At 53.4% G+C, this 24,297-nt stretch overlaps 1 protein-coding gene across 1 annotated transcript; it reads right to left on the reverse strand.

Moving 5' to 3' along the window:
* Window positions 1-6,658: 6,658 nt before the first annotated feature.
* On the reverse strand, window positions 6,659-20,648 carry ZNF395 (zinc finger protein 395). Its single transcript, XM_054179757.1, has 10 exons — window positions 20,566-20,648; window positions 15,767-16,019; window positions 13,757-13,986; window positions 13,236-13,348; window positions 11,494-11,729; window positions 11,284-11,384; window positions 10,023-10,287; window positions 8,482-8,574; window positions 8,174-8,277; window positions 6,659-7,426 (listed from the first exon to the last, which is right to left on the reverse strand). Exons 2-10 carry the CDS (start codon window positions 16,007-16,009, stop codon window positions 7,315-7,317), a joined length of 1,497 nt encoding a protein of 498 aa, XP_054035732.1. The 5' UTR covers window positions 16,010-16,019; window positions 20,566-20,648; the 3' UTR covers window positions 6,659-7,314.
* Between the last annotated feature and the right edge of the window lie 3,649 nt (window positions 20,649-24,297).

Raw genomic sequence — 24,297 nt, forward strand, 5'->3', positions numbered from 1 at the left:
TTTCGTCGCACCCTCCCCGCCCCCCTCTCTGTCCCTACTTCTATCCCCATCCCCCGGCATGCGTCCTGTCCCAGTCCTCACACTGGGATGCAGGTTTGGTTTTTCCCTCGTTGCTCCCAGGAGGATAAATCAGAGCTCGTTAATTCTCCTGCCTAATTTGCTCCTCCCCTACACGCACACACACACACACAAAAGCCTATCCCGGGGAGTGACTTCACCCCCGGGGGCTCACCCGCAGCGCTGCCCCTTTCACTGTTTGTAAGGAAAAAAAACAATAAGCAAATAATATAACAAATCCCTTTGGAAACAAACAAAAAAAAAAAAAAGAAGAAAAAATAATTCCAAGATCTTGTTCTTTTTAATTGTTTCATACAAAGATTTCTCCATTAAACTTGTACATAGCAAAAGGATTAATAAATTAGTTTACTGTTTCTACGATATTATTGCGACTGGCGACCGTCACTTGGGTCAATGCTTGTAGGGCAAGACCCTGTTGCTGCATACCCACCCCCACCCCCCTTCCTGCCATGGAGGGAAAAAAATTGCCCTGCTCAGATGGGTTTAGGGGGGAAAAAAAGGGAGATTTTTGGAAAACTCACATCATTTGCACAGCTGGGTAGAAACTTCCTCTTCTGTGGGATGTTGCAGAGCTGTTGGGGGGGTCCTGCCATTGCACGTAGACTCACAGAATGGTCACATCTAGTCCAACCCCCTGCAGTGAGCAGGGACATCTTCAACTAGAGCACATTCCTCAAAGCCCCAGCCAACCCAGCCTTGAACACTTCCAGGGATGGGACATCCACAGCTTCTCCGGGCAGCTTTTGCCAGGGCCTCACCCTTCTCAGCATAAAAAACCCTTATTCTTTGTATCTAGTCTGAATCTCTCCTCTTTCAGTTTCAAACCATCACCCCTTGTCCTACCACTGCATACCCTTGTACAAAGTCCCTCTCCAACTTTCTGTAGCCCCCCTTTAAGAACTGAAATGCCACAAGAGAGTCTCCCCAGAGTTTTCTCTTTTCCAGGCTGAACACCACCAGCTCTCAGCCTGTCATAGCAGAGGTGCTTCAGCCATCAGATCATTTCTGGCGCCTCCTCTGGACCTGTTTCAACAGGTTCATGTCTCTCGGGCTGAGTACCCCAGAGCTGGACACAACACTGCAGATGGGGTCTCAGCAGAGGGAAGAAGAAGGGCAGAATCTCCTCCCTTGACCTGCTGGGCTCGCTGGTTTGGATGCTGCCCCCAGTTGGCTTCTGGGCTGCAGGTGTGCATTGCTGGCTCCTGTCCAGCTTTTCACTTACCAGTACCCTCAGGTCCTTCTCTGTGGGGCTGCTCTCTATCCCTTTATCCTCCAGCCTGGACTCATACCAGGGGTGGCCCTGACCTAGTGCAGGACTTTGCACTTGGCCTTGTTGAACCTCAGGAGGTTCATACAGTCCTACTTCTCCAGCTTGTCCTGGTCCTTCTGGATGATATCCTATCCCTCAGGCATGTCAGCTTCACCACTCGGTTTAGTGTCCTCTACAAGCTCTCAATCCCACATGCACCCCTCAGCCAAAACCTGGATGGATCAGGAGATTTTATCTTGGGGGGGCAAAAAGAGGGTTTGGCATTTCAGAGAAAGAAGGGGGAATTTCTGCTCAGTTCCATTGGTGCCCAGAAGCCCTTTCCATAAGGATAATGAAGCCTCCAGTGCCAGCAGCCCCCCAGCAGCCATAAGACCAACGGAAATTTGGGGATTCACCTCTCTGAAGAGGTCACAGGCTGGCCCCAGCATCCCCAGTTGAGTCTGTTTGCAAGCTGCATTGATGATGGGCTCCAGGTGAGAATCCTGAGCTCTAGACAGAGATGTGACTTCTGCCTCTGTTTTGGCCAGCAGTCAGCAATCAAAAAATTAATTGCAGGAGACTTTGACTTTGGCAAGTTCGGACCAGAGGTCCTCAAGGTCCCCTGTGGGATGGGCTTCAGGTATGGACCCAGCCATAACCCTGCAGAAATTGCTGCAATTGCATCAGTTTGGTGATCCTGGGGAGCAGTTTTTAGCAGCGTGGTTTTTTTTCCCCTCTTCTCTCCCAGGGCAGGGAGGCACCACCCCAATCTGTCCCTATTTAGCCTCTTCCTCTTTCTTCTCTTTTTCTTTTCCCTCTTCTCCCTTTTCTAGTTCCTCTTTCACCTCAAAATCCACTGGAAAATAAAATACAATCTTTCCAATTTCTTGGCATCAAAAGGCAACTTTTCAGCTAGGAGGGCTCTGGACAGCAAGACTTCAGAATCCCTTCAGGGAAGGACAACGAACCCCACCAGGTTCAGCACGTATTGACTCCTCCCTGCGGCTTCCAGGTTAAAAAGAAATAAAATCTCGGCTTGTTTTAGGAGAAAAAAACAACAAAAAAAGGGACGCGCAGCAGGAGGGAGAGGTGCTGCCATCAGAGCTCCCAGCGCTAGGCAGACACTGCTATCTAGTGGTGCCAGGAATGATTGTCTGAAGGAGGAGAAAAAAATCTCCGTGTGAAAGCCGAGGAGCTACAAAGGAGGGCAGAAAGGGTCCATAACCACACCTCCACAGAATCACTGCACGGCTGGGGTGGAAGAAATTAAATTCCTTCTTTGAACCCATGAAAGGGGAATGGTTCAAGCTGGTGAATCACGATTACAGGAGCACCAACACTGCCCTCTTCCCTCCGCAGCCTCGAGAAGAGGCTGTGCAGAATCCCAGCCTAGTGGAGGCTAGGAGGGACAGGTGGAGATCATTTAGTCCAACTGCCCCCTAAAGCAGGGCCACCCACAGCAGGTTGCCCAGGATTGCAATATCCAGGTTTGGAATCTCTCCAGAGAAGAAGACTCTCCAGGCAGCTTGGTCCAAGGCTCCACACTCCCACAGGAAAAGTTTTTCTTCATGTTCCTGGGTTCAAATTTGTGCTTGTTGGCCCTTGTCCTGTTGCTGGGCACCACTGAAAAGACCCCAGCCCCATCCTCTTGGCCCCTGCTCTTTAGATATTGATCATCACTGAGAAGATCCCACCAGTCTTCTCCAGAACAAACAGCCCCAAGGCTCTCAGCCCCAGGGCTCCAGTTCACTCAGCATCTTTGTGGCATCCACAGCACTCTTCAGTAGTTCTGTGTCTCTTTAACCGGGGGACCCAGAATGGGACCCAGGACTCCAGATGTGGCCTTACTGGGGCAGAGGACAGGGTTACTACAGGACACCACTGATCTTGGCCATGAGGACACATGACTAGTTCATTGGGAACCTGTTGTCCACCAGAACTCCCAGATCCTTCTCTGCAGAGAAGGATCTCTGCTTTCCAGCAGGTCAGCCCCTGACCTGTCTTGATGCAGGGAGGTTTCCCTCCCCAGGGGCAGGACCTTACTCTTGCTGATTTGGAACTTTATATTTTTTCACTTTTCTGCTCAAAATCTGCAGCTAAAGTTTAAAGGCATAGCCTAAAACTGCCACAATGAGGTGCCCCTGGGCCAAATTCTTCACGCTGTCCAGCTCTTGCTGAACAGCAGCACAGGCTGATGGGGTGTCAGCCGCCCCTCCCAGCTTTGTATCATCAGCAAACCGGCTGAGGGCCCAAATCCATCCTTCCATCCAAGCTGGCGATGAAGATGCTGAGCAAGATTGGATCCAGTCCCGATTCCTGGGGAACACTGCGAGCTACAGGGCTCCAGCTAGACGCTGCACCTCCATACCAAGAACACAGGAGGCCTCCAGGAGCCACAGGTTACGAGGAGAAAGCAGAGCCCACGAGTTATCGGGCGAGTTTTCCTTTTATTTCTTATAAAATATATTTTGTATTGCTGCCGTAAAAATTACATTTCACATTTTTATCTTACAACTTCCCCCCCTGCCCCCCTTTTCTTTTCTTTATTTATTTTTATTTTTATTTTTTTTTTAAACAATAAAAATAATACTTGGAAGACAGCTGAGAAAAGCTCCAACAGGACAAAAGAAATTCGCTCAGTACATCGGCGTCCCCGCTCAGCCGGGCCGCTGGTGGCCCCACGGGGGCATGGCCGCAGTGACCTAGCCTCACCCCCACCACGAGTATCTCCTGCTGCTGTCAGTGGGGAGGGGGTCACCCTGCACTAAATCAACACACTCTCAGGGTCTGACTACCCTTCACCCCGCAGCAGCCTAGGCTGGAGAGGTGGGGGAAGCAGCCTCCAATTAATTAGTGCCCAATTAAGAGGTTCCTATATACATACATGGACATGCTCTGGGAGACAGGTGGATGGATAATCCTCCCAGCTGGATTTGCAGGTTGGGGTTACCTGTGGCCGTGGCTGAAGGGGAGTTTCTCTTGCTGGGAGAAGTGCAAAGGTTGGGAAATGAGCTAAAAAAAAAAAAAAATAAAAAAGGGAAATAACAGGGAAAGGACCAACAAGAGGACAACAAAAAAAATAATAGGACCAAAAAAAAATATCCAGTGCCAACCAACTGGCTAGATATGCTGGAAACATGCTGGTATTTCTGCAAAAATAAAAAGGTTGGTGTTTTTTTCCCTCTTTTAAAAATGTTTTAAAAAGTCATCAAAATACTCCCAAATTGAAGGGAAAAAACTTCCCAGACACTCCCCCCCTCCCCCCCCAAAGAAAAATTATCAACACACCCTGCACTAGTTTCTCCATTAAATGTTAAAAAAGGACAGAGAGGAGACACAAGCACAAGGACAATTTGAAGTCAGTGCCTAAGGAACAGGACCCAGGGCTGGTGTAAAATATTCCAAGGTGAGGTAATCCCCACCAGCTCTGGCTTGAAGTGCTGCATGCTCGGGAGGAGGAAGCACAGCAAGGGCGCAGGGCGGCTGGGGGGCAGCATTCTCCCTGATTCGTGTATGGGGGGGATGCTGCAGGCTTGCTCCAAAGACTTCTCTTCTCTTTGATATCTTTTATAACCAAAAAGCAAAAGGTTATTGGCTATGCAAGCTCCCACCAGTGAAAAAAAACAAACACCTGATCTCTGAGGCCAGGAGCTGCCTGATGCTGCACCCTGATTTCAGGAGGGACAATCCCCCTGGGGTGATGCTGCATCCTGATGGCTTGGTTCAATTTTTCCTGAGTGGTTGAGCTGGGAGCAGCAGGAGCTGAGCCACGTCCAGGCAGTGCCAGAGCAGATCCAGCTCTGCCTGATGTTGTTTGAGGCAGAAAGGGCATAAAAAGCAAGAAGGAAAATCTCCAGGTCTCTCTGAGCTGTGGGGACAAAGGCACAAGGTCTGAGGAAACCAGAAATTCACTACTTTTCCTTTCTTCTCTCCTTCCATGGTCTGAGCACTGCTCTGAGTCCTGTTTTTAAAACACAGTGGGAAAATGTCCCTGTGTGGGACTTCCCAAAGCTTAGTCCCACATTCCTCCAACATCCCAAAAAGATAAACAGGCCAAGCTCTACGAGGCGACGCAGGATGGGTGACACCAGCTTGGCTGTTCAAACACTGTAAGTCAGACAGCAGCAAAGGCCTGGGGGCTGTTTTCTCTAGGGAAAAAACCAACAACAAACAAAGGACCTATTTTTGAGTAAAGTAGCAACCCCACCTCATAATTCCCTGGTAAGAAGATTGAGGATGAGGAGCACCAACCGGCAATGCACCCTGGAAAGTCAGTTTTGCAGCTAAGCACTCAGGCTGGGAACCTGCAGTGTTTCTGATGCTTGCAGGAGGGGGAAAGGCTCCTCCCAGCATTTTGCTTCAAATCCCACATTCCAGCAGGGATGGGAGCTGGAGTGAGCATCTCTCAAAGAACAAAATCTCTTCTCCTCCCTGGGATTGGAGCAGGAGCTGCCCAGATGTAGCCCCACAGGGGTTGCATCCTGCCCAGGCATGTTAGCTCCTGGCTTTCCAGCGGCTAAGTTTTCCACTCACTGGTTAGATACCAGGATAAAGATCAGGTTGTGGGATACTACCATGTTATATATGTACAAAATTACAAATGAACAACAAAAACAATACCCAGACATGTCAACAAGCACCAGGAGTACACATGTATGTATCTCAACCTGCTTTGCCTGCCCACTTGATCCCTTCAGCAGGGCTTGTGATGATCCAGGAGCGATATCGGACTCCCCAAGCCACTTAATTTGCTCTTGTAAGAGAAGCTGAGTCCCGGAGCAGGGTCCTTAAAAACAATCCAGGGCAGGGATTGCTCCCAACTCAATGGCTGTGGATTCTGGCTTATGATTATCAAAAATGCAGCAAAAAAAACATGATACCAATCCAAATGGCTGCTGCCCCAGCGAGGGGAGAAAGCCAAGGGGGCAATGTAGCTCAGCATCAAGCACAACACCCTGGCAGCGGTGCTGGCATAAGTGGAACAGCCATGATGGGGACAGGAAATCTGGGATCTGTAAAAACCTACTTCACATCAAAAAGTGACTCCCACCAGGCTCAATGGGATTCAGCAGCAAGTATTGGAAGTGCTTGGATGCCAAGGGAAAGCCCTTCCCAGTCCTCTGCCTTTACTAGCAGAATTGTTAATTAAGAAAACCGCTCAGGCTGGTTTGGAAAGACACAGCAAGGGTCATGTGTAGATGTTTCAGGGAGCTAAGTTGACTTAAAGCCTAAAATGAGAAGGAACACCAGGTTTTGTTCCAGAAATTCCCATAGTTTCCCCAATTGAAGTGTTTTGTGGTGGGTTTTTTTCCCCCTCCAAAAACACCTTCAAAACTGACATGCTGGAACAAACCAGAGGTACACGCAGGCTCGAGTTACTGGTGTGACAGGACACAAGCAAAGGGGGAGAGAAACCTCCACCTCCTGCCGCATGAACTGATCCTGCCACACCTGCAACCAAAGAACGTTTTCCTTTTTAAAGCTATTAATTAATAGCTTATTTAAAGCTATTAACCAATCCCCTCCCTTGAAGGGCACAAGGGATTTGAGCCTTCTAGGTAGCCAAAGGAGAAGAGGAGCTGCTTTGATGTCTCACCCCAGCCACACTGTTGATAGTTCAGGAGATTTTAGGGCTGATCTGGGAAATACAGGAAGGTCTTTGGTCACCAGATTGCCTACAATCTCACCTCAAAGCCAAAGGAAGCCGCTTCCTTCACTCCCAGGCCCACCTTTTACCGTGCAAAGGGAGAGAATTCTTCAGGTTTAAAAATCAAAACACAAAAACCACCAAAAAGTTGGAAAAAAGTTTGTACGAAAAGAGCAAACCCAGCAGGTGTACAACACACGGGAGGAGGAATTTACACGCAGCTCTGGAGGTGTCTTCTGGGCTCACAGGAGGTCCCTCCAAGGTCCTTGGTTGCAGCAGTGAGGGCCTCTGGTGCTCCCCGGGCAGAAGCAGGGGAGGGAGGTGGCAGCAGAGTGCTGTTTCAGTCCAGGAAGCGCTGGCAGGCTTTTTTCCACCGGCAGGCCGTGCACCACTGGTCCCGGTGCTCGATGCCGTACACCTTACGGCACTTCTTGGCTTCACCACGGACTTTCCTGACAAAGGGGAAGGGAAGGCATCACACTTAGGTGGGAATTGGTCTCTTCTCCCAAGGAATAAGCAGTGAGACAAGAGGGAAGAGTCTCAACGACTGCCAGGGGGTTTAGGTTGGACATGAGGCCTGGAACAGGCTTGCCCAGGGCAGAGGTGGAGTCACCATCCCTGGAGGCACTGGAAAGCCAGGTACGTGTGGTGCTGAGAGATATGGTTTAGTGGTGACCTGGCAGTGCTGGGTTGGGCTTGATGACCTTGAATCTCAGATCTTGAAAGTCTCCAGAGAAGGAGACTCCACAAACTCTCTAGGGAGCCTGTTCCAGGGGTCTATGACCCTTACAGTAAAGGAGTTGTTCTTCATGTTGAGGTGGAACCTCCTGTGCTGTAGTTTACATCCACCGCCCCTTCTCCTGTGACAGGACACAAGTGAGAAGAGCCTGTCCCTTCCTTCTTGATACCCAGCCCTCATAGACGTATAAACTTTTATTAAATCCCCTCTCAGTCTTCTCTTCTCCAGACTAAACAGCCCCAGGTCCCTCAGCCTCTCCTCACAAGGCAGTGCTCCAGTCCCTTAATCATCCTGTGGACCTGAACAATTCCATTGTTCTACGATTCATCCACTCATTGCAGAACTTTGGTCATGTGCCTAAGGGTAAGGACCCACAACCACGGTTGACCATTGTTCTGCAGCACCTCAGCAGCCCTTTTGGGCTCCACTTCTGCTCCCCTCTGGCCAGCAGGACCCTCACCTGGTGCTGATGGCCACTCTGGGTGGTGAGGAGACGATCAGGTGGGACTTAAGCATTGGTGTTGGCGGCTGGGGCTCACTGAAGCTGAGTGACCGGCTCCGCACCTGTGGGGAGAGCGTCAAAGCGCATGTAGGACAGCCCCGTCCAGCTCCCTTGGACACTGTGATGGGACAGTGAGAGGGAACCACAGGTGTTCCCAGCCACTGTATGTCTAAAGTAGGGAGCATGAAAGCAGAGACAAGGTGCCCTTGACTCCCTTCTCAAGCCTGGACCCCAAAAGATGAAGAGAAAACACGTGCAGGACTCACCGGTGACAGGGATGGGAGAGTCGAAGTGGCAGTGGCCCAGCTGATGCTGGTGAAGATGTGAGGGGACACTGGAATTTGGATTGAGGGCAACGCCTGTGGGTGAAAAACAGGGCTCAGTATTAGCCTCAGGGCCCCCTCCATGCATTCCCCCAAAGTATTCACTCCCCAGCCTGGAGCTCCCACAAACTGGGAGCACTGAAGGTGGGATGGACATCCTGGTGCAACCTATTCTCCAGCATCAGATCCTGCTACTGCTGGGTGCAGTATATGTGCTGTGCCATCCTTCACAGGGCCACAGAAGCTTCTACACCCCTGCATCTGCTTTTGTTTGCAAAAACCAAACCACATGCACCATCTCAGTCTGTATTTTTGCACCTATTCATGTAGCCTTTCTGCACTTGGATGAGGTCATGTACATTCCCTGGGATGGGAACACAGCCTATGGATCTATATACCCTCTCCCTGAAGTAGCCTGTAGCTCCAGAATAGCACTCAGCTCTCAACTGGCCTCTGGGACAAAGGCCACTGGCCCAGGCTGCCCACAGGGCCACCATTCCAGGTGCCCAGGTTTCCTGTGCCTCAAAAGCCCATGCAGCAGAGAAGTGCAGGATCTGGCAAGGCTGCATTCCAACTCAGCATTATCTGCCTGCAGAAGGGCGTGTTGCATACCAGAACAGGGTGACTGCAGGGAAAGAGAGGCCAGTAACTCCCCACCAACCCAGGAACAGACATTGCAGAAACACATGAGCCCCTAAACATGAGGCTGGCCACTCAAGGGCTGAAGTGCAGCCAGGGAAGGGATCAGCATCAAAGCCTTTCTGTGATGAATATGAGCCAACAGTGTGCCCAGGTGGTCAGGAAGGCAAACAGCATCCTGGCTTGGATCAACAATATTGTGTTCAGCAGGACTCCATCCCCTTGTACTGGGCACTGGTGAGTGAATACTGGGTTAAGTTTTGCACCCATCACTCCAAGAAGCACATAGAGGGGCAGGAGTGTGTCCAGGGAAGGGCAACAAGAGAATCTGGTGAAAGGTAGAGAGCACAAGTCTTGTGAGGAGCAGCTGAAGGAACTGGGATTGTTCAGGCTCAGGGGAGACATTCCTGCTCTCTCCAGTCCCTGAAAGGAGGCTGGAACGGGTGGGAGTCAGTCTCTTCTCCCAGGTAATAAGAGAACAAAAGGAAAGGGCCTCAAATTACACCAGGGGAGATTTAGGTGGGACAGGAGGCACATTTCTTCCCTGAAAGGAATGTCAAGCCCATGGAACAGGCTGCCCAGGGCAGTGGTTGAGTCCCCATCCCTGGAGGGACTTAAAAGCCATGTAGACGTGGTGCTGAGGGACATGGTTTAGTGGTGTCCTGGCAGTGCTGGGTTAACAGTTGGACTTGATGATCTTAAAAGGCCTCTTCCAACTCAAACCACTCTATGATCCTATGAATAATACATCCCTCATGCACCAGGGATTTGGAAACAGGATCATGACCTACCCTTCAGCAAGATTTCAGGAGATGACCCAGCCCTGGGAGATGACACCAGCTTACCTGGTAGGCATGATCAGCTTGGATGTGCCAAAAGGAGCTGGGTGCTGACTGGCTCAGGGTGCTGCTGGCCAGGGTGGGCTCCAGCATTGGCTGCTCAACCAGTAGCGCCTCTGGCTTTGGAAGGGCTTGCTGGATGATGATGGGAGCAGACACAGATGTGGGGCTGGCAGTGGCCACCGCCTCTGGCACTGTCTCTTCCTTCACCTGCACTTCAGTGTAGTAGAAATCCTCCTCCCGCTTCCACTGGTCAGAATCTGCACTGTCCCTGTTGGGGAAAGAAAGGGACACAGAGCAGTGAAAATCTTGTTCCCACCAAGGCTACAAGCCCCTGAACTCCCTTAGAGAGTAACTCTGTCCTCCTGGGCAGAGCAACCCCACTTCCAGGCTCCAAAGTATGACATCAGCTCTGATCAGCAAGAGCCACTGCCTTTGCAGCAGCACTTCACACTTCCAAGACCTCTTTGAGGGCCTTCAGAAACACTGGCATGCTGACCAGGCACCACTTAAAAGTCCCCTATGACTGAAGCCCCGGTTCACCCAGCAGGAAACAGTCCCTGACGTTCTTTCCCAATGCCTTAATCTGACACTGGATGGCAGTCCAGCACTGCCCATTGCACCACAGCCTCCTTTTCTCACCTCTCCCAGAGCATGACTGTTTTAAAGGAGAAGAACACACACCAGAAAACATGGACAAAAGCATGTGAAAACTGAGGTTGGGGTGAGCAATGCAGTGGGGCCAGAGGAAGAGAGCACAGCAAAGGTGATCCCCACACCCTCACTGCTTTGTATTTTGGGGAGAATTCACAGCAGATTAGGAGAAAACAAAGGGGTGGCCACTGCCAGGGTGGAACATGGGTGCCTGTGTGAGCCCCAGCAGCCAGGCACAGCCACACTGGGCATGGCGTTCATGTTGCCAGGCCTCATGAAACCTAGCTGGGCTTTTCTGTCTCTGCACAGGAGTCCAGGGGTCATGTGTAATTTGAACTCTTCCCAGTGCAAGATATACAGCTGAGATGGACAGAGCTGGGCAGTCCTGAAGCCCAAACAGGGCCCCAGTGCCTCTTGGAGGGCCCTGGACTCCCTTAAGGCAGGGACACATACAACAGTGGAATCAGAGCCACAGATTGCTTGGCTGAGAACTATCAAGGTCAGTCCACAGAGACCAGAGTCAGATACTAGCTGCAGGAACTCTGAATGACACAGTGGCAGGGCATGCAGCTTTGGTGGTTAGGAAGGGATTGAGATGTTATCTTTGCTTTACCCAAGGTGCTGAGTCTTGACGTGCCGCTTGATGCCAACGATGGAGCGCAGGACCTTGCCACAGCTCGGCCACAGGCACTTGTACATCACCTTCACCGAGTTCTGGCAGAGAGACAGCCTATGTCACCCCCTGCGCGGTGGCAGCGTGCCCTCCACGGGATGCCAGCGCAGCTGGGGGTGCTGGGGAAGCCCCACCCCGAGGCAGCAGTACCTTTCTCTTGCGTGGGGCGGGTTCATCGAGGAGAAAAGGGTCGGAGTCGGTCTCAAAGCCATCGTCAGCCTGGGGAGAGCTCAGGGCCTCGCTGGTGTATTTGGGGCTGCCGGCAGGATGCGGGGGAGAAGGGGTGGAGATGTCACTGCCCCCACTCCAGTGCCCGCTGGTAGTGCTGCTGCCACTGTCTGAGACGTCACCACTCTCCTTCCAGGGATCGCAGGCTGTCCGTGAGGCTGTGGGTAGGGGACACACACTGCCACCATCACCCCGGGGTCAAACCAACCCCCACAGGGCAGAGACCAACAGAGCCCCAACAACAGTTTGGCTCTTGGTTTATTTTCCTAAAAGCTCAGCACACGCAGTGTTTGCACCCCTGCTCAGCACCAGCTCCCAGCTATTGGCCATTTACTCCTTTTTCTCCCCTCCTCATCTTCCTTGGCACCAGCGCAGCCCCATGGGCACAGCCGGCACCAGGCACACACATTTCCCACGGCTCTGGGCGCCTATTTTTATCCCTCCGACTGCTTTGACTCCTCGGGAATGAGACTGCCTCTAAAAAAAGGAGCGACCGGGTGGTGCTCCCCAGCCCGGCACTCCTGCGTGGGGCTCCCCATCCCCCTGGGACGGCTTTCAGAGTGCAGGGCTCCCCCACCAGGCTGCCAGAGGTGTCTTGGCTTGCTCAGTCCCAACCAGCGCTAGGGACCCATGGCTGCCCCTGGTGCTGCTTCCTGGTGACCTCCAGCCCAGCGTGGCCCCTGCCTTGAAATCGCAGTATCATTACGGTTGCAAAAGACCTCCAAGATCATTGAATGCATCTGTTAACCCAGCACTGACAAGTGCACCAACAAACCACGTCCCTCAAAGCCACACCTACAAGTCTGTGAAAAAATACCTCAAGGGATGGCAATTTCACTACTCCCCTGAGCAGCCCATTCCAGGGCTTGACAACCCTTTCCATAGAGAAGTTTCTCATGTCCACCCTAAACCTTCCTGGCACAATTTGTGGCTGTTTCTTCTTGTCCTGTTGTTTGTTCCTTGGGAGAAGAAACCAACACCCATTTTGCTACAACCTCCTTTCAGGGAGCTGTAGAGAGCATTGAGGTCTCCCCTGAGTCTCCTTTTCTCCAGGCTAAACAACTCCAGGTCCCTCAGCTGCTCCTCACAAGACTTGTGCTCTAGACCCTTCACCAGCTTTGTTGCCCTTCTTTGGACAGGCTCTGGCCCCTCAATGTCCTTACTATTGTGAAGGGTCCAAAACTCAACACAGGATTTGAGGTGCAGCCTCATCAGTGCCCAGCACAGGGGAACAATCCCTGCCCTAGTCCTGCTGGCCACACTATTGCTGATCCAAGCTAGGATGCTGTGGGGCCTTCTTGGCCACTTGGGCACACTGCTAGCTCACATTCAGCCAGCTGCCTACCAGCACCCTGAGGCCAGTTTCCAGCCACTCTTCCCCAAGCCTGGAGAATGCAAGGGATTGTTGTGATGCAAGGGCAGCACCTGGCACTTAGCCCTGTTGAGTCTTAGCCCATCAATCCAGCATGGACAGGTCCCTCTGTAGAGCCTCCCTAACTTCCAACAGTCTCGACAGCCATTTGGCACCCAGCAATGCACCTCTGCAGCAAGTAAGGACCCCTGCCCCAAGATCCCTGGGGCACAGCACATCTCTCCACATCTCATTTTGTTCCAGATGATTTTTTAACACATGCAGGTGAAAAATATTTTGAGTGCACACTCACGGGGGATGCCGCTCTCGCCAGCGGGAGGGCTCTGCACCACGGGGCTGCAGGAGAGGCTCGTCAGCACCATGGCTGCCACCATCTCATCCATCTCCACAGCAGCATCAGCTTTCCTGCATTGTGAGGGAAAGATGTAAAAGCACTCTGAGAAAAAAAAATCAAAGAAACAACGTGGGGAGCCAGCAGGCACCCAAAGGTCACCAGAATCTGCAGCAGCAGCAAAGGTTCACCCTCCCCAGTCCCTAAACTCCGAGTCATTTTGCAGTCACTGGGAAGGATGTTTTCTCCCCATTTGGAGAAAAAAGGGAAAAAAAAAAAAAGGAAAAAAAGAGCTAAATCCCCTTAATCCTAAATTTAACCATCCTGTGGTTAATCCCATGCTGGGAAGGCAAATACATCCCCAGCATCACTGTGAGCATCACTGTGCTCTCTGTTTATTTAAGACAAAGAGGGAGCACCTCTGGTGTCACCAAGATCCCCTCTCCCACCTGAGTGAGCTACCAGCAGCCAAAGACACAAACCTCTTGGGTACATCGATGCTGCTGGACACAGATCTCTGCAGCACCTCTGCAGCGCTGGGAGCACTGGCTGCAGGCAGGGCAGGGGGCTGCAGCGGGGCCAGCCGCACGTCCTGCACCCTCCAGCATGTCTGCAAGCCCTGCTCTGGCAGCAGCACCTTCACCTTGTCACTCAGCTGGCTGTGCTGCTCCACGAGGCCGGCACACTCCTGCCCACTGTAGGTAAGGAGGACCTGAAAACGACACGAAGGACAGTTTGTCAGCGCCACTCATGGGGCTACAGACAGCTTTAGGACGAGGGCAGAGCCTGTCCTGAAGGGTTTGGACTTCAAACTGCTGTTACAGCAAACCAAAGGGGTGTCTGGAGTTTGTTCTAACCCCGCCCCACCAAGCTCCCTGACTCAAGCAATGCCAAGCTGAGGGATTTCCTGAGCTGTTATCAGCTGCCTCTCTGAGTGTTGTTAGTATGGGTGGACTTTTCTCCAATGACTTTAACTGCTTTGGCTTTGTTCTCACACCATCCTGCTGCAAGGTCTCCCACAATTACTTCACACTCTGGCAAAGCAGGTAGGTAACAGCATCTAAAGCTAGATGGGGAAAGGAGGTTTGCTGGGTGAAGTGGCCCCAAATTCACATCTTGGTTCCTACAGCCCCAGCTCCTTTAGGCTCTGCAAACTTCACCTCCTGTTTCAGAGTCCCAAACTACTTCTGATAGGCAGTTTTCCATCACTACCACCTGTAAGACTATTTCTGTTAATGGAAAGGTATCTGTGTCAAAAGACACTACATGTGTCTCTGGCTATTTATAGGAACAGGAACATCTCTTCACAGAATCATCACAGGTGGCACACCAAGAAGACACTATGGGATGGACACATCCATAGCCTGAGTGGGGAGGAGCCTGCCAGACCATCTCAGGTGAGACCTCCAGCAGAAACACCAGGGGGGAAAAAGCCACCCATGCTGGGACCAGGGCTATGGGGATCAGTGCAAGGATCAGGACACAGAAGACTCTGGCTCTATGTGCAGAAAACAAGGAGCAAGAACCACACATGCCATCCCTAAGACTGCACACAGCACAAGAAGCCAACATCTCCTCAAGCTTTGCACAGCCACCAGCTGTTGCTGGGAGGTGAAGCCATCCCATGACTGGTTTTATGCTGTTCCCAGAAGCAAAGAAGCAAGAAAAATCCTCCTCAGTGGAGCACTTAGAAGAAAACAACTCTCACTGTCCTGTGGTTAATGAACATGGGGCAGGAGGAGCCAGAAAAACCAAACAGGGCCTTTATTTACAAGCCATTTGACAAGCTCTCTCTCCAGAAAAGGTTTTACAGTTCTGCAGGTAGCAGCCAAGAAACAGACTCTATGTTAGCAGCTCACAGCTCCCCTCAGACAGCGCTGGCCAGGCACTAATGGGAACCCTGTTTCCTGCTGCAGACAACATCCCAACCAAAGCATGGCCCTCCCGAGCATCAGCAGATTAGATGTCTTTTCTAGATGAAGCCATTGCATCTCACCCATCTCTAAGAACTTCTCCACCACATATATCTGTACCACAGATCCTCAGCTGTAATAGACTAGAGCTCTGAAGCCTCAGCCACGAGGCTTGTGGCCACCATGGCAAATCTGGGAGCTCCTTGCCACTGCCCTTCAGAAGTAAACTTGGGTTATGAAAAGTTAGGACAAGTTCACAGAAGAGAAGACCACTGGGAGTCACTAAATGTAGAGAGAACCATCTCCCTGAGCCCCAGACAGTTGGAGAACACTGAAAGGAAGTATCAGGCCTTCTTAATGTCTTCCCTGGTCACCCACTTTTGGCTAGAACTTGAGACATATCCTGGAGATGGCTCTTCACTTCAGCTGATATGGTCCAAACCCAACAGGCACGGGGTCAAGTGCACTAACACCAACACTCATTAACATCCATTACTAATTACAGAACTCCTTACATTGGGAGAGCTCCAGGAGTTTTATCCCCCACTAGCCAAGGACACTGAAAGCCTCCTTACGTACTTGCTGCCCAGCACAGGGCTGCCGGTGGCCGGGCAACCTGGGCACCTGGTTGCTCTCCTCCACTGTCGGCACACAGGATCCGTCCTCTTGCAGCACCGTGTGGGCAGGTGCCTGGCCAAGGTCAGTCTGCAAGCCAGGGACGTGGGTGGCCACCAGCACCCCATCAGCCAAGGCGCCAGGGGCAGAGACACGGGTGCCAAGCAGAGAGCGCTTCCCCAGACGCCTGGACAGCATGCTCGCCATCTTGGACACGCTGCAGAGGAGACAGACATGGGGATGTTACCTTTGGCACAGAACCACGACGTGCAAACAGTGTCTTCCCTGCCCCACCACTCTGGGAGCTGAGAAAACAGCTTACACTGCTCCAGCATCTCCAGGTGCCAAGACCCCTTGGGGACATGAGGACAGTGGGGTGTCTGAGCTCCCCAACCCTGACAGCTCTTGTCTTTATGGTCACTTCTGAACCTCTGTGGGGGAAAAAAAAAGAGATCCAGCCCAATGGAAACCCCACAGATGCAGCCAGGACAGCCCCTTGCCCATGTCCCGCTCTTGAGCTGCCACCAGTGCATGCTCCCGAGGCCACTGCAGCTGAATGCTGCCTGTCACACTGGAACCTGCCATCAGCACTCTTCAACCTTGACCTCCAGACTTGGGCCCGTGCCCAGCGTAGTCTGGCAATTCCCCTGCTTGTGCCCCATCAGGGGAGGAAAACTCTTGGGCAGCCAAAGTCAGCACCTCATCCCAGATAAGACCCCAGCTGCTCCTCTTTTCTGGGAGCTCTCATACTTTTAGGAGAGGTTTCCCCAAGCTTGCAGATAAGGGTTGAGCTGGCAACAAAACTGGGAGCATCCACCTACACTGCTTTGTTGGAAGAGTAAGAATTTGGAGCATTTTTATCCTAAACTCTATCTTTAACCTATTTTTGCCCACCAAAACAGTTTCCTTATCCTGACATATGTTTTTCTCATGTTGGTATGGCTCTGCTATATCCAAAGCCTCATGCCTTTGGATTGGTACATTTTCCTGCTTTTAAAAAATGAAAAAGCGTTTGCAGGTTTCCTTAAAAGCAAAGGACACCCAGGCATGGGGACAGATGATGTATCCATCCTGATAAATCTGACAGCTCCAGCACTGTCCTCCTCCATCCCATTCTCCTCACATCTCTGCTTCAATATCCTCTCCGAGGAGCGTGGGAAGCGAGAGTGCACACTGCAGCAAGGCTGAAGAATGATGGTAGCTGGGCTTCAGATGAGGCAAAAGGCTTGGAGAAGCCTCCTGTCGTGGGACGGGGTGCACTGAAAAATCCATGTACTTTCGCATCACCAAACCTGTCACCTCTGTCACTCTAAATGTGCCACCCAATCAGCTGGGTGCTGTGGGTGTCTGTTGAGCGTCTGGGTTGGAACATAACTTAGGCCATGGAGAATCCCAGTCCAAGGGGCTGCTGCTAATTAACTCCAAAACACCAAGTGCTTGTGCCCAGAACCTTGCCTCCTTAGAGCAGCAAGAGATGCTCAGTTCTCTGTCATGAAGCAGTATTGCCATGGGAGATCAAATATATTCTTCTGACATCTGACTTAACTACCTGGGATGAGAAAACTTTCCTGAAGAAGGGAAAAAGAGCTTGCTGCTCCTCTCAAGCTCCCCTCATGGCAGGAAGGGTTACTCCAGACCTTGTCCTGCTTCAAAGGACGGCCAAGATTTACAAGCGGTTTTATGAATAACTGTACGTGCTCAGCTCACTTTGTCCTCCCCCGAAATCCTGCCGGCCCCAAGTAGAAAATTAACAGCTCTTTAGGAGCCAGAAAGAACAGAGCAGGAAGAGTAGGACAGAGGTGTTCTGGGGAAAGCACCTCACAACCAGAGCTGCCTTGTCCCACTGCACACAGGGACTCCACTGTTGTCACCACCTTCCCTCAGGAGCAGGATGAAAGAGGCCGCAGCTCCGCCGGCTTCCTTCTCATCTCACGCTGCCTCAGGAACACAACAGACTTTGCAGTGTACAGGCATCAATGACTGATGGTCCAGTGCCCACTGTGCAACATGTTTTCTAATGAACACAGTGACCTGGCCAAGCAGCTCAGCTCCCACAAGCTCCTACACACCCCACATGCAAACTTCTTACCCAAAAGGAGGCCGAAACAGCTGGCAAGGAGGACACAGCAGCTTGCCTCAAATCCCAGAGCCCCTCTGCCTCACTGCAGGTATCAAGCACCAGATATTTCCCCCTGCATCAATTTAAAACCTTGCTCTTGGATATCCTGGGCACTAGGATTTGGGAACTGCTCCTCAGAAGGCTTGGGGACTCGATGTGGTGATGTCAGTGCTGCCACCACATAGAAAATGTTGCCGAATCTCTGCCTTCTCCCTGACACACCAATTTTGAGGCAGCGCTTGGCTGGTGGCCAGGTGCAGAGGGCACTGCCAAAGGTGGGAGGTTGTTTCTTATTTCCTTCACGGTTCATTTTTGCCTTCCCTTTCTTTCCCTCTCTGGTTTGGGGAAGGAGTGGGAAGAAGGAGAGATGCATGATTGCAACTGGGGGAAGGAAAACCCTCCCAAAAGCCATTTTTTGGAGTCACATCTGCTGCCAGAAGACCTTTAAATGGTGCATCCCATTTCGGCACTCAGCCCATGGCCAAGGGAGACACACCAAAATCCTTTCCCCTCCACCCCATGCCCCAAAACACAAAGCAAGAGGAGCAAGAGCCGGGAGGGCGTCAGCAGCGCAGGCGGTGCTGGGAGGCCACGATGCCGCCCGGAGCCCTCCCAGCTGTTAGCAATCACGAGCTGCAGGGGTCAGAGCCGGCACAGATCCCAAATTATTCCTTCCTTCAATGCCGGGCGTGTATTTTGGACGGCGTTTTTCCAGCTCTCGCCGGGGAAAGAAAAAGCCCCGTCAGCCCTTGTGCCTGCCGGCACTGCTACTGCTGCCAGCAGAGCGAGGGCCGGGTGGAGGTTTTGGGAAAGATGGGAAATGAGGAACACTTTGTTTAGCAACCAGGCAAGGCTGGGGGGTCACGACAAAACTCACTCCGGATGCTGTTTTTCTGGAGTTTGCTGAAAGAAAGGCAGCTCCTGCACCCACGGTGCTGCACAAACCAGGACCCCCAGTACAATCCCTCTCCCCAGAGAATGTGCAATTACAGCACACCGTGTTTTTTCCCCATTTTGGGGAGAATAAATGCCAGGAGGTTCTCTTACACCCAGCCTGACTCCTGACACAGACAGCACTATGCCACGCGTTAGCAACCCGAACTGCAAAGTCCACTCTATGAGACCCCAAACGCTGCAGTAACTGATAATAAACCACTTTTCCCCCCACTTCTTCCCCAGCCCGTCATTTCCAAGAAGCCCTTTTCTTATCCCAAAACATCCCAAAGCCCCTTTACAAACCGCACTGTCGGCACACGTGATCGGGAGGGAAACAAGATACTCGCACAGAGCAGTTTGCAAAGTTTCGCCCTTTAATAAAGCAGCAAAAAAAGATCTACCACCCCAGGACGGAGTCAAACCCACCACGACCTAACAACCCCTCACGGACCACAACACAAACCGGGTGCTTCCCCGAAGAGATTCCTCTAATCCCACCCACCGCGATGCTCATATGAGTTTGGGTTACTCCCGCGGACGTGTCACCGCGGGGCCGCGCCATGCTCCTGCCGGCAGCGCCGGGAAGGGCTCCTCGACCCTCACCCACACCGGCTGCCAGTTGGTTCTGGAGGAACACACTTCGGGAAGTGGTTCGCCTGCCTAAAAACGCATTTTATGGCACGGGCAGGAGTGTCAGTGCGGGCAGAGACGTTTCCCAGGCATCGGGGGGCCGGTGCCTGCCGCCGGCGAGGGCAGTCAGGAAGGAAAAGGGCGGGAGTTGGCCGATTTCTGGGAGCGGTGCCGGCGGAGCGTGACTTGAAGCCACGGTGCGGGCAAGCGGGACGAGCGTGCAGCGGGAGACAGGGCGTGCACGGCATGCAAGGCATGTGTGTGTGTGTGCACGCGTGTGCGTGTGCACCCGTGTGTGCAGGGCTGGGAGGGCACCTGGGGAAGATGGCAAAGCCGGAGGCATGGGAGGAGGAGGGTGCCCGGGCCTGCCGTGGAGGGCGGCACCGGGCAGGGCACGTGTGAGCGGGGCGGGCAACATGCAGGGGGAGGGGAGGACAACACACGCATACACCCGGGGAGATGCAACGGGCATAGGCCTCGATTGGGCGGGACAGGCACGGGAAGGAGGAGGACCTGCAAAGGAGTCGGCGGCACACGCCGGGGGTGGGGGGAAAAATGCACCGGCCGGGGGAATACGGGACACACACACGGGGCAGGGGCATGCAAGCACCGGGGACACAGATACCGAGCAGGGATGTGCACGCACCAAAAAGGCCCCTGGGCGGGCACGCACCGGGGGCTTGTGTGCACCGGGCAGGGGCTAAGCTTGCACTGGCGGAGGGGGGGCGGGGGGGCACACACAACGAACAGGCCCCGGGGACGGCATGCACCAGAGAGGGCCAAAGGCCTGGTCGCCTACCGGGCGGAGAGCGGCAGGACGGGACACAGATTCTGAGCACGGACGTGCACGCACCGGGCAGGCCGGGGGTGGGTACACGCGCCAGGCAGGCCCCGAGGTGGGCAGCATGCACTGGGGGACCGTGGAAACGGCAGGACTTGGGGAGGGGACCGAGCGTACCAGTGGGCGGCAGAGACCCGGAGGAGGGCAAGTCCGAGGGTGGCAGAGCCGGCTAAGCTCCCGGGGAAGGAGAGGGGTTGGACGGCGAAAAGAGCGGGCCCGGCGCAGCTCGGCGCTTACCTCCGGCGCGGCTCCCGCCTTCCCCCGCCCTCCTCCCCCGCCGCAGCTTGTTTTGAAATTCCCGTCCCCGCCGCGGCCGGCTCACGTACACGGCGGCCCCGGGCTGGAGCCCCGCCGGGCGGGGCGGGGCGGGGCGGAGCCGGGCCCCGGGAGGCGCGGCCGGGCCCGGCCGAGCGGGAACCGCCGCTCCCGCGCGCGCGGTTTTTTTACAATGACCGTTTTGAAGCTTTTGTTTGTGTCCCCCCTTTTATTTTTCCGTCTTTTCCCAGCCAGGGAGGAAAGCCGGGAGGGGAATACCCGGCATCGCCGCCCCACTACTTACAGCGCCTAGGGATCCGCGCTCCGCGCCTCGCCGCCGGCCGGGTTAAAGCTCCCGGGGCCGGGCTGGTGTAAACAACCTCCCCACATGCTCGGCCCCTTCCTGCGCATTGGCTCTGCGGCTGCCTTTAAATGCACGCCCCCGGCCTTGCCGCTCCCGTTGGGTTGTGCTGTGCTGCACCGCACCGGCCCGGGGCATGCTGCCGCTCCCCGCCCGCCTACCGCGGGGGCAAGGCAAGGGGGAGGGTGGGTGCTTTCTTCTGGCTCACCCCGCTCCAAGCGGGCCGGCTGCTGACGGACGGACGGACGGACAGGCAGGCACCGCGTCCCCGTGTCGGCGTCACGGGCTCTCCGCCGCCCCCGGGGCTCTACTGTTTACTCAAGGGATCGGTCTCCATGTCATCCTCCTGCCTTGAGTGACGGGGCTGTGTCACTCTGTGCCCAAGGGATGGGGCTCCCTATCACCCTGCTGTCCTCACCCCAGGAACATCGTACGGTCCCAGCTCTGTAGCTGGGGCCTCTCAGTTTGCATTTAACTGGGCCCTACCGCTAATTACTCTCGATTTTGAGGGGACATTATGACTCAAGTTCTGTCCACAGCTTTCTGTAAACAAACCTTGCAGGGTTGTTTTTTTTTCTGCCAGCACAGCTTTGCCAAGTCCGTTTAGCAATAAAGGAGGATTACCACCACCGATGCTCCTTTTGGGGTTTATTTTGGTTTCAGGTATGGATTTTCACCTCCCAAAGCACTGATTTTTTTGGTTCCTCAAGACCAAAAATTCACACTTTTGCTGCTTGTCCCTTTTTCTAGCGATTCACACTTGCGCTGCTTGTCTCTTTCTAGCACATTATAGCAAAGCTGATTCACAAGCACAGCAGGCAACACACCACTTTCAGGCTTTACGTGGGACCCCCCAACATTCCAAACACCTCCTGAGGACAAAAACCATGGAAGGGCCACTTGCTACTGCTTTGGGCAATCGCCTTTAAAACCTCAGCACAGGCCAAGGCAGTTTGTTTCAAAGTGTGTCAGTGAGCAGAGACAAATGCTGGGCCTCTTGCCAGGTTAAAAAAATAAAATGTATTTTTACCACCAACTAATACACACAACAGCCAGGATTTTACTATGAGTGCCCAACTTGCTGGGACAGGAAGAGGTTATCATACACTCACCATACAAAAAAATGAAACCTGGAAGAGAAAATACTTCAGTATTTTTCAACATATATGTGTAATTTTTTTTGTCCAGTAAAAATAAAGCCTCTTCTCCAAAGCACCCAAACAGGAGCCAAAAACTTGTACTCCCAGCAATGCTCCGAAACTTCCTCTCCAGCTCCACAAACCTGGCATTTCTAAGCCCCCTTGATTCCTGTTAAAATGGAAAGCTGAGTTATTACATCTGCAGGTGAGGGCAGATGCCTACAAAACCCCTTGCCTGGGACTTCATGTGTGTCAGGAGGCAGCTTGCTGTGCAGACGTGTTACTGCAACATGCAAGTGGAGGCATTTCAAAGTAGCTGGGACGGCCCCATGTTGGCAGAGGACTCTCAGTGATGCTTGGCTCCATGCCAAGACCTGCCACACCCTCCAGGCCTGGGGGTCAGGAGGTGGCAGCTGTGGGACAGGAGTGGGTCTGGCAGTGGGCAGGACCCCCACTGTCCACAGGAGTCAGTTGCTCTGGGAGAAGCAAATAGGTGCTGTTGGGGGCACCTCAGTGCTGTTCCTCACGGCCATGGCTGCCCCCTATTTCCCCATGGCCACTCTTTGTACCTCATGGCCTGCTACTTATCTCTCCACAAGGTGAGCCCTCACACACTGCATGGCTGCTGTGCTTCTGGGCTACTCCTCATGGCTGTGGTCCTTCATTTTCCCTCATGACTGCTACCCCTCACTCCTGATCTCCCCCCACATCAGCCCCTTACACCACATGCCCATCGCACCAAACCCTCATGGCTGCCCCTCATGTTCCCAAGGCCACTCCTCATGGCCATCCTTCACTTTCCTTCATGGCTGCCGTCCCTCACCCTTCACGGCCACCCCTCATCCACTCATGCTACCCCTCACGTCTCCCGCCCAGAGACCCCTCACACCGCAGAGCTGCCGTTCCTCACCCCTCATGGTCAACCCTCACGATCTCTTTTTGGTGCAGCTCCTCACCCACACGGCCGCCCCTCATCTGCCCCCACGATCTCCCCTGACGGCCCACGGCCGCCTCTTCCCCTCCCGCCGCCTGACGTCCCTGCCGCTTGTGCCCCCGCCCGGCCCTCTCCCGCCCCCCGGCGCTGGTGGGAACGCCGCGTGCCCGTTCCCCCCCGCCCCGCGAGCCCTGACTACGTGCCGTTCCCCACGTGGCGGCCGCGCGCACCCCCCAGCCAGGGAACAGCCCGCCCGGCACGTTCACACCCCCGTCCGCGAGCCGGGGCAGAGGGCGGGGAAGGAGGGAGCGCCGCCAATCATCGGGCGGCAGGCGAACAGAAAGGGACCAATGATGGGAGGCATCGCCGCGCGGGGGCCACTACCGACGGGCTGGGGGGAAGCCTCGCCCCTCCGCAGCCTCCAGCGGCGCTGCGGCCGAGCGCGGCGCCAGTTTGGGCGGGCGGTAGGGGAGGCAGTGGGGGCGGCAGTGGGGGCTGCTGCCTCTCTCCTGTCCTCGGCGCAGTCTTCGGCGTGCGGTGGAGTCACCGTCCTTGGAAGGGTTTACAAGCCATGTAGATCTGCTAAGGGATATAGTTTAGTGGTAACCTGGCAGTGCTGGATTAAAGGTTGTACTTCATCGTGAAGGTGTGTTTCAACCTAAATGATTCTATGAAAATGCTTTTGTATTTTCACTTTGTGGTGGTTTTGTTTGGTTGGTTGGTTTTGTTTTTTGTTTTTTGTTTTTGTTTTCTTTTCCTAGTGCAAGAAGCAAAGAGGCAGTGAGCAGCAGGCACTCTGCGTTGTATGTGTGCCCTGTCCTATTTAGGCTGGATACCTACCCTGACTACACAGCGTGATCACAGCATCACAGATTGCATCGAGTTGGAAGGCACCCTCAAAGGTCATCTTGTCCAAGAGGCTTTCTGCTTCCAGAGACGTTTCTTCACAACTGTGTTTTAAAAAATCATGTAGTCAATAGGATAGTTTGGGTTAGAAGGGACCTTTAAAGGTCTAGTCCAACCCCCAATTGTTACCCCACTGAATGCCATAAACACATAAAAATGAATAAAGTGCAAAATTTTTCCAAGACTATGGAAAACTCTTAGGATGTTATTTAGGACCACAAGAATAGAATAGAATAGACCAGGTTGGAAGAGACCTTCAAGATCATCACGTCCAACCCATCAACCAATCCAACCCACCTAAACAACTAAACCATGGCACCATGCACCCCATCCAGCCTCCTCCTGAACACCTCCAATGATGGTGACTCCACCAC

This window comes from Dryobates pubescens, chromosome 3 (genome assembly GCF_014839835.1).
Source record: "Dryobates pubescens isolate bDryPub1 chromosome 3, bDryPub1.pri, whole genome shotgun sequence".
Taxonomy (NCBI): Eukaryota; Metazoa; Chordata; class Aves; order Piciformes; family Picidae; genus Dryobates; species Dryobates pubescens.